The 10,814-nt window shown below is 44.6% G+C and overlaps 1 protein-coding gene across 2 annotated transcripts in view; it reads right to left on the bottom strand.

Annotated features, from left to right (window-relative positions):
- The window catches only part of LOC119366540 (anthocyanidin reductase ((2S)-flavan-3-ol-forming)-like), a 2,313-nt gene extending 1,175 nt beyond the window's left edge, over nucleotides 1–1,138 (bottom strand). Inside the window, exons 1-4 of one of the 2 annotated variants that reach the window (XM_037632293.1) lie at nucleotides 824–1,138; nucleotides 570–736; nucleotides 277–477; nucleotides 24–183 (exon numbers count right to left, since the gene is read on the bottom strand). In XM_037632293.1, coding sequence (XP_037488190.1) covers nucleotides 24–183; nucleotides 277–477; nucleotides 570–736; nucleotides 824–959 — 664 coding nt within the window. In that variant the 5' untranslated portion in view covers nucleotides 960–1,138. The remainder of the gene's footprint in view (nucleotides 1–23; nucleotides 184–276; nucleotides 478–569; nucleotides 737–823) is intronic. The other variant, XM_037632294.1, reaches the window with a different exon arrangement.
- Between the last annotated feature and the right edge of the window lie 9,676 nt (nucleotides 1,139–10,814).

Genomic DNA, 10,814 nt, shown 5'->3' with positions numbered 1-10,814 from the left:
TCTGGCAGGCAGGCAGGTCTCACCGGATAGTAGGGAGAGTAAGACGGCGACGCTTGTGTTGACACCTGGCGCCGGCGCCACCCCCACCGTAAGAACAGGACACACGGTGACCAGGCTGATGCCGTGCTCCTGCGCGAACGCGCACGCCGCCTTCTCTACCAGCACCTTTGAAACCGAGTAGGCCTGCGAGCCAAGACACGAGTGAACGTGAATCAATGTTTTCAAGCTCAACGGAGGGACTGGACATATTCATAGACGAACGGGTACTGTACGCACCCAATGAGCCATTTTTGTGGATCTGAGGAACCCGACGTCAGACCAGGATTCCTCGTCCAGGACATTACCATCGCCTTCAACCGGCCGGGCTGTGACCGCCGCCGCCGACGATGTTAGGACCACGCGTTTTACCGTCCCTGCTCTGTGACACGACCTCATCACGTTGAGGGTTCCTTGGACGGCTGGCTCGATCAAGTCTTTCTGCCAATTGAAAGGTTTTCGTTTATTGGGTGACGTCAGATCAACAGAGAGTGACAGATCAAACAATGACTCAACCAATCATATTTTTTTACCTCGGGGTTCTGCGGGTCGAGGTTCGACGGAGCGGCGACGAGGAAGGCATAGTTGCAGCCGGCAATGGCGTCGTCAAAGCTGCCTTCCTCCTCCAGGTCCGCACAGAAGACCTGCAAGGGACCGAGAGCTTGCAAATCCTTGAGATGCGAGTTCTTGGCCATGTCATCTGGAATGCATAACTCAAATCATCACCGGAGCTCTAGAGACAATTCCAGATCTGTACTGAGGAGAAGAATTAATCTAAAGTACGTACTGGGTTTTCTGACCGTCGTCTTCACGGCGTATCCCTTCTCCAGCAGCATCTTGATGAGCGCCGAGGCTATGTACCCATTCCCTCCGGTGACGCACGCTGTCTTCCTTCTTGTCCCATCGTCTTCCACCAACACCATCTCGCCGGTCACTTACAATTATCCAGGCAACTCAAGCCACCGGAGTACGTGCTTGTGTGCGCCTGCCTTGCCTAATAGTGAGACTTAATTCAGTGGAGTGAGACCTAGCAATGCTGAACAGAAAATTATTTTTTGCTTATGGCAAGACCTGAGATAATTACAACTACCGTCCTTATACTATTTGGCCTGTAACAAGATGGTCCATAAACTCGTGGAGTGCTCCACTATGGTCCTCAAATACGAGAATACGCTCCAAGCTGGCTGCATCTCCTGCTACACCCCGCATCCCAGCCCGGCGCCATGTGAGCATACAATACACGTGTGGGTCGCGCATGTCAGGCATAGGCTGCTTCAGATCCGCACGCCGCTATAGCGAGTGATGGGCTCGTTGTGGAGGCGCCTCCGGTCCATCTGGGTTGGGGAGATTGCCGAGAATGTTTCGACCGGGAGATGGCGTCGACAATTTCTGTGTGTCCCGCTCTACGCGAGAATGGGTTGGGAGGCTGGCAGCTCATCTCGAGAAGGCATCGCTCGACCCCACTGCTTCTTCTCGCCCTGCTGTCAATGTGCGGCTTCCGCCTCCAACGTGGCTGAGAACCAGATGTTTTCGATGCCTCTGTCAAGGTCACCGCGCATACTCCTGGAGGGATCATATCCGATCCAGTCACATCGCCCACTTCTGCCGCACACCAAACTTCGTTGCACCAATGTACTGCTCCATCGCCTGCCCACTAGTGAAGTCAGCACATCGGATGTGTAGTTCCAGTCTGTGTTGTCTGTGCAAGTCTGGTTGGCGGAGGAGACCGAATTGCTTCGCCCTAAGCTTCCGGTTGCCTTGCGCGAGTTGGGAGTGTTTTGGGGAGAGTGGAGGCCGCCCTCGCCAAACTAGAAGTTGTGCTAGTAATTTATTTGATGCCCGAGCCTCAGAATGGGTCTTCAGTTGGGAGGAAGCCAGCTTCTATTGCCATTTCTCCCTCTTGCTACATCATGTCCGTCGTCGAGGCATGTGCTGCTGACTGCCTCTTGGAGTGCAGTCATCGGCGAGGTCATGACTCCAGTGCTACGATTATGCCTGAGCTGCAGGAGCGTTGTAGCGAGCCCACTTCACCTCTTTCAGTGGTGCTTTTGAAGGAGATGAGGCAGGTGATATGTTTGGGTGACGAGGATGATGAGGTAGGTGCTTTGGCACCTAATTTCGAGGCACGGTTAATGCGTTTGTCTCAGCCATGTGGGCAACTGGATGGGTGCCGACGTTGATGAGGTAGGTGCTTTTACATCTCATTCTGAGGCGCTGAAGTCTATCCGGTAGCCCGTCTTTTGGCACGTATTGATGAGGTGGTCTCCAAGAAAAAGCTTTGCCGCATCATCACCTCCTTGGAGGCAGCTAGCCCTGGGGCTGGCAAGGAGATTCTTGCTTCCTAGCGGATGAGGCTTCTACGGGGGAAATCAAGAAGGTTAAGAAGGCTCTCAGAAGCATAGGCAAGAAGAGTGACACCCTTGGTAAGGCGTCTGCGGTTGCTTAATGAATGATATCCAGTCTCTTCGTTCATCATCTCTGATTGGTTCGTCTTTGTGGGTTCGGTAGTATCCATTGTCTTCAACATTGATTTTGGTGGGTGTTTCTTTGCAACGTAGAAGTGCGAGGGATTGTGGTGTTGTGCGCTATGTGTGTTTTTTCTGGTTGACCGTGAGGTCATGGACTTTCTTTCTTAGCGAGTAGTCCGCGAGTAGTCTGGTTGACAATTTCATGCTTATTTTCTCTTTTTAGTTTATAAAAAATTAGTAATACAAGTGAGTTATGTATTAATAATTATTCTAGTTTTTCAAATGGGTAAAGTTAAAAAGGTGAACTTACAAATAAATGAGTAACCCCGTAACTGATCCTCCATCCACGCATACCCCGCAGCCCCCCGCGTGCGACTCGGGCGGCGATGGAAGATACCACAGCGAGCGGCCTCCTCTTCCCTCCTCCTGCATCCACCGCCGGATGGAGCCACTAGGGCAAAGCACCTCGTGGTGCCTGGCGACTGGGGAACTTCTCTCTGAAGGAAATGTGCCCTAGAGGCAATAAAGTTATTGTTTATTTCCTTATTTCATGATAAATGTTTATTATTCATGCCAGAATTGTATTAACCGGAAACTTAGTACATGTGTAAATACATAGACAAAACATATATTCCCTAGTATGCCTCTACATGAGTAGCTCGTTAATCAAAGATGGTTATGTTTCCTAAGCATAGACATGTGTTGTCATTTGATGAACGGGATCACATCATTAGTAGAATGATGTGATGGACATGACCCATCCGTTAGCTTAGCATTATGATCGTTACAGTTTCATTGCTACTGCTCCCTTCATGACTTATACATGTTCCTCAGACTATGAGATTACGCAACTCCCAAATACCGGAGGAACACTTTGTGTGCTACCAAACGTCACAACCTAAAAAGGATGATTATAAAGGTGCTCTACAGGTGTCTCGGGAGGTGTTTGTTGGGTTGGCATAGATTAAGATTAGGATTTGGCACTCCATGTTTCAGAGAGGTATCTCTGGGCTCTCTCGGTAATGCTCATCACTATAAGTCTTGCAAGCATTGTGACTAATGAGTTAGTTACGGGATGAAGTATTACGGAACAAGTAAAGATACTTGCCGGTAACGAGATTGAACTAGGTATTATGATACCGACAATCGAATCTTGGGCAAGTAACATACCGAATACAAAGGGAACAACGTATGTTGTTATGCGGTTTGACCGATAAAGATCTTCGTAGAATACGTTGGAGCCAACATGAGCATCCAGGTTCAGCTATTGGTTATTGTCTGGAGATGTGTCTCGGTCATGTCTACATAGTTCTCGAACCCGTAGGATCCGCACGCTTAATGTTCGATGATGATTGGTATTATGTGTTTATGTGATTTGATGTACCGAAGGATTTTCGGAGTTCCGGATGAGATCATGGACATGACGAGGAGTCTCGGAATGGTCCAAATAGGACAAGGGGAGGGGGTGCGGCCCCTCTTTCCCTCTCCCTCTGCCTCTCCTTCCTTCTTCTCCTAGTTGGACTAGGAAAGGGGGGGAACCTACTCCTACTTGGAGTAGGATCCCCCCTTGGGCGCGCCCCTTGTGGCCGGCCGGCCCTCTCCTCTCCTCCTTTATATATGGGGGAGGGGGGCACCCCATAGACACACGAGTTGATCTTTAGCCGTGTGTGGCCCCCTCCACAGTTTTCCACCTCAGTATCATCGTAGTGCTTAGGCGAAGCCTTGACCGGTATATTCATCATCAGCGTCAGCACACCGTCGTGCTGATGGAATTCTCCCTTGGCCTCAGCTGGATCTAGAGTTCGAGGGACGGCAACGAGCTGAACGTGTGCAGACCACGGAGGTGCCGTGCATTCGGTACTTGATCTGTTGGATCGCGAAGACGTTCGACTACATCAACCGCGTTACTTAATGCTTCCGCTTTCGGTCTACGAGGGTACGTGGACACACTCTCCCGCTCGTTGCTATACATCACATAGATAGATCTTGCATGATCATAGGTAAACTTTTTGACTACGTTCTCCAACAGTGGCATCCGAGCCAGGTCTATGCGTAGATATTATATGCACGAGTAGAACACAAGTGAGTTGTGGGCGATAATAGTCATACTGCTTACCACCAATGTCTTATTTTGATTCGGCAGTATTGTTGGATGAAGCGGCTTGGACCGACATTACATGACCATGTTCATGAGACTGGTTCTACCGACGTGCTTTTGCACAAAGGTGGCTGGCGGGTGTTTGTTTCTCCAACTTTAGTTGAATCGAGTTTGACTACGGCCAGTCCTTGTTGAAGGTTAAAACAACACACTTGATGAAACATCATTGTGGTTTTGATCCGTAGATAAGAACGGTTCTTGCTAGAAGCCCGTAGTAGCCACGTAAAACTTGCAACAACAAAGTAGAGGACGTCTAACTTGTTTTCGAATGGCTTGCTGTGATATGATATGGTCAAAGCATGATGTGATATAAATTGTTGTATGAGATAATCATGTTTCGTAACAAAGTTATCGGCAACTAGCAGGAGCCATATGGTTGTCGCTTTATTATATACAATGCAATCGACATGTAATTGTTTTACTTTATCACTAAGCGGTAGCAATAGTCGTAGTAACAATAATTGGCGAGACGACAATAATGCTACGATGGAGATCAAGGTGTCGCGGCGGTGATGATGGAGATCATGACGATGCTTCGATGATGGAGATCATGAGCACAAGATGATGATATCCATATCATGGCACATATTTTGATTGCATGTGATGTTTATGTTTTATGCATCTTATATTGCTTAGTACGACGGTAGCATTATAAGATCCCTTACTAAATTTCAAGGTACAAGTGTTCTCCCTAAGTATGCACCGTTGCTACAGTTCGTCGTGCCGAGACACCACATGATGATCGGGTGTGATAAGCTCTACGTTCACATACAACCGGTGCAAGCCACTTTTGCAAACGCAGAATACTCGGGTTAAACGTGACGAGTCTAGCATATGTAGATATGGCCTCGGAACGCTGAGACCGAAAGGTCGAACGTGAATCATATAGTAGATATTATCAACATAGTGATGTTCACCATTAAAACTACTCCATCTCATGTGATGATCGGACATGGTTTAGTTGATTTGGATCATGTGATCATTTAGATTACTAGAGGGATGTCTATCTAAGTGGGAGTTCTTAAGTAATATGATTAATTGAACTTTAATTTATCATGAACTTAGTTCTGATAGTTATTTTGCATGTCTATGTTATTGTGGATCAATGGCCCGTGCTACCATTCCTTTCAATTTAATACGTTCCTAGAGAAAGCTAATTTGAAAGATGATGGCAGCAACTACACGGACTGGGTCCGTAACTTGGGGATTATCCTCATTGCTGCACAGAAGAATTATGTCCTGGAAGCACCATTAGGTGTACCACCCGCGCCAGCAACTGCAGACATTGTGAATGCCTGGCAGACGCATGTTGATGACTACTCGATTGTTCAGTGTGCCATGCTCTACATCTTAGAATCGGGACTTCAAAAATGTTTTGAACGTCATGGAGCAAATGAGATGTTCCAAGATTTGAAGTTAATATTTCAAGCAAATGCCCGAGTTGAGAGATATGAAGTCTCCACCAAAATTATACAGCTACAAAATGGAGGAGAATAGTTCTGTCAGTGAACACATACTCAGAATGTCTGGGTACCATAACCACTTGACTCAGCTAGGAGTTAATCTTCCTGATGATAGTGTCATTGACAGAGTTCTTCAATCACTGCCACCAAGCTATAAAGGCTTCGTGATGAACTATAATATGCAAGGGATGAACAAGACTATTCCCGAGCTCTTTGCAATGCTAAAGGCTGCTTAGGTAGAAATCAAGAAGGAGCATCAAGTGTTGATGGTCAACAAGACCACTAGTTTCAAGAAAAAGGACAAAGGGAAGAAGGGGAACTTCAAGAAGAACGACAAGAAAGTTGCTGCTCAAGAGAAGAAACCAAAGTCTGGACCTAAGGCGGAAACTGAGTGCTTCTACTGCAAAGGGACTGGTCACTGGAAGCGGAACTGCCCCAAGCATTTGGCGGATAAGATGGATGGCAAAGTGAAAGGTATATTGATACACATGTTATTGATGTGTACCTTAATAATACTCGTAGTAGCTCCTGGGTATTTGATACTGATTCTATTGCTCATATTTGCAACTCGAAACAGGGGCTACAGATTAAACGAAGATTGGCTAAGGATGAGGTGACGATGCGCATGGGAAATTGTTCCAAGTTCGATGTGATCGCCGTCGGCACGCTACCTCTCCATCTAGCTTCAAGATTAGTTTTAGACCTGAATAATTATTATTTGGTGCTAGCGTTGAGCATGAACATTATATCTGGATCTTGTTTGATGCGAGATGGTTATTCATTTAAATCAGAGAATAATGGTTGTTCTATTTATATGAGTAATATCTTTTATGGTCATGCACCCTTGCTGAGTGGTCTATTTTTGTTCAATATCGATAGTGATGATACACATATTCATAATACTAAAGCCAAAAGATGCAATGTTGATAATGATAGTGCAACTTATTTGTGGCACTACCGTTTGGGTCATATCGGTGTAAAGCGCATGAAGAAACTCCATGCTGATGGACTTTTGGAATCACTTGATTATGAATCACTTGGTGCTTGTGAACCGTGCCTTATGGGCAAGATGACTAACACTCCGTTCTCCGGAACAATGGAACAAGCTACTGACTTATTGGAAATAATACATACAATTGTATGCAGTCCAATGAGTGTTGAGGCTCGTGGCGGGTATCGTTATTTTCTTACCTTCACATATAATTGGAGTAGATATGGTTATATCTACTTAATGAAGCATAAGTCTGAAACATTTGAAAAGTTCAAAGAATTTCATAGTGAAGTGGAAAATCATCGTAACAAGAAAATAAAGTTTCTACGATCTGATCGTGGAGGTGAATATTTGAGTTACGAGTTTGGTCTTCATTTGAAAACACATGGCATAGTTTCACAACTAATGCCACCTGGAACACCACAGTGAAATGGTGTGTCCGAACATCGTAACCATACTTTATTGGATATGGTGCGATCTATGATGTCTCTTACTGATTTACCGCTATCATTTTGGGGTTATGCTTTAGAGACGGCTGCATTCACTTTAAATAGGGCACCATCAAAATCTGTTGAGACGACGCCTTATGAACTGTGGTTTGGCAAGAACCAATGTTGTCATTTCTTAAAATTCGGGGTTGTGATGCTTATGTGAAAAAGCTTCAACCTGATAAGCTCGAACCGAAATCTGAGAAGTGCGTCTTCATAGGATACCCAAAGGAAACTGTTGGGTACACCTTCTATCACAGATCCGAATGCAAGATTTTTGTTGCTAAAAATGGATCCTTTCTAGAGAAGGAGTTTCTCTCGAAAGAAGTGAGTGGAAGGAAACTATAACTTGATGAGGTAATTGTACCTTCTCCCTGATTGGAGAGTAGTTCATCACCGAAATCAGTTCCTGTGATTCCTACACCAATTAGTGAGGAAGTTAATGATGATGATCATGAAACTTCAGATCAAGTTACTACCGAACCTCGTAGGTCTTCCAGAGTGAGATCCGCACCAGAGTGGTACGGCAATCCCATTCTGGAAGTCATGTTACTAGACCATGGTAAACCTACGAACTATGAGGAAGCGATGATGAGCCTAGATTCTGCGAAATGGCTTGAGGCCATGAAATCTGAGATGGGATCCATGTATGAGAACAAAGTGTGGACTTTGGTGGACTTGCCCGATGATCGGCAAGCCATAGAAAAGAAATGGATCTTCGAAGAATACCAATGCTAACGGTAATGTTACTGTCTACAAAGCTCGACTTGTTGCGAAAGGTTTTCGACAAGTTCAAGGAGTTGACTACGATGAGACTTCCTTCCTCACCCGTAGCGATGCTTAAGTCTGTCTGAATCATGTTAGCAATTGATGCATTTTATGATTATGAAATTTGGCAGATGGAAGTCAAAATTGCATTCCTGAATGGATTTATGGAAGAAGAGTTGTATATGATCCAACCGGGAGGTTTTGTATATCCAAAAGGTGGTAACAAAGTGTGCAAGCTCCAGCAATCCATTTAGGGACTGGTGCAAGCCTCTCGGAGTTGGAATAAACGCTTTGATAGTGTGATCAAAGCATATGGTTTTATACAAACTTTTGGAGAAGGCTGTATTTACAAGAAAGTGAGTGGGAGCTCTGTAGCATTTCTAATATTATATGTGGATGACATGTTGTTGATTGGAAATTATATAGAATTTCTGGATAGCATAAAGGGATACCTGAATAAGAGTTTTTCTATGAAAGACCTCGGTGTAACTGCTTACATATTGGGCATCAAGATCTATAGAGATAGATCAAGACGATTAATTGGACTTTCACAAAGCACATACCTTGATAAAGTTTTGAAGAAGTTCAAAATGGATCAGTCAAAGAACGGGTTCTTGCTTGTGTTACAAGGTGTGAAGTTGAGTCAGACTCAATGCCCGACCACTACAGAAGATAGAGAGAAAATGAAAGTCATTCCCTATGCTTCAACCATAGGTTCTATCATGTATGCAATAATGTGTACCAGACCTGATGTGTGCCTTGCTATAAGCATAGCGGGGAGTTACCAAAGTAATCTCGGAGTGGAGCACTGGACAGCGGTCAAGAACGTCCTGAAATACCTGAAAGGACTAAGGATATGTTTATCATTTATGGAGGTGAAAAAGAGCTCGTCATAAATGGTTACTCGATGCAAGCCTTGACACAAATCCGAATGACTCCAAGTCGCAAACCGGTACGTATTTTTATTGAATGGAGGAGTTGTCAGTTGGTGCAGTTCCAAGCAAAGCATCATGGTGGGATCTACGTGTGGAGCGGAGTACATTGTTGCTTCGGAGGCAGTAAATGAAGGAGTTTGGATGAAGGAGTTCATATCTGATCTAGGTGTCATACCTAGCGCATCGGGTCAAATGAAAATCTTTTGTGACAATACTGGTGCAATTGCCTTCGCAAAGGAATCCAAATTTACAAGAGAACCAAGCACATCAAGAGATGCTTCAATTCCATCCGTCATCAAGTGTCGGAAGGGGACATAGAGATTTGTAGGATACACACAGGTCTGAATGTTGCTGACCCGTTGACTAAGCCTCTTCCACGAGCAAAGCATGATCACCACCAAAGCATCATGGGAGTTAGAATCATTACTATGTAATCTAGATTATTGACTCTAGTGCAAGTGGGAGACTGAAGGAAATATGCCCTAGAGGCAATAATAAAGTTATTATTTATTTCCTTATTTCATGATAAATGTTTATTATTCGTGCTAGAATTGTATTAACCAAAAATTTAGTACATGTGTGAATACATAGACAAAACATATTGTCCCTATTATGCTCTACTTGACTAGCTCGTTAATCAAAGATGGTTATGTTTCCTAAACATAGATATGTGTTGTCATTTGATGAACGGGATCACATCATTAGGAGAATGATGTGATGGACATGACACATCTATTAGCTTAGCATTATCATCATTACAGTTTCATTGCTACTGCTCTCTTCATGACTTATACATGTTCCTCACACTATGAGATTATGCAACTCCCGGATACTGGAGGAACACTTTGTGTGCTACCAAACGTCACAACGTAAAAGGGAGATTATAAAGGTGCCCTACAGGTGTCTCTGAAGGTGTTTTTTGGGTTGGCATAGATCAAGATTAGGATTTGTCACTCCGTGTTTCATAGAGGTATGTCTGGGCCCTCTTGGTAATGCTCATAACTATAAGCCTTGCAAGCATTGTGACTAATGATTTAGTTACGGGATGAAGTATTATGAAACGAGTAAAGAGACTTTGCCGGTAATGACATTGAACTAGGTATGATGATACCGACGATCGAATCTCGGGCAAGTAACATACCGATGACAAAGGGAACAATGTACGTCATTATGCGGTTTGGCCGATAAAGATCTTCGTGGAATATGTAGGAGCCAATATGAGCATCCAGGTTCCGCTATTAGTTATTGACCGGAGATGTGTCTCGGTCATGTCTACATAGTTCTCGAACCCGTAGGGTCCACATGCTTAACATTGGATGATGATTGGTATTATGAGTTTATGTGATTTGATGTATCGAAGGCTGTTTGGAGTCCTGGATGACATCATGGACATGACAAGGAGTCTTGAAATGGTAGAGACATAAATAGTGATATATTGGACCATGTTGTTCGGACACCGGAAGTGTTCCGGATAGTTTCGGATAACACCGAAGTGCCGGAGGGTTAC

This window comes from Triticum dicoccoides, chromosome 2B (genome assembly GCF_002162155.2).
Source record: "Triticum dicoccoides isolate Atlit2015 ecotype Zavitan chromosome 2B, WEW_v2.0, whole genome shotgun sequence".
NCBI lineage: Eukaryota > Viridiplantae > Streptophyta > Magnoliopsida > Poales > Poaceae > Triticum > Triticum dicoccoides.
The sequence above is the reverse complement of the archived record's forward strand: the minus strand, read 5'-3'. Positions and strand labels throughout refer to the sequence as shown.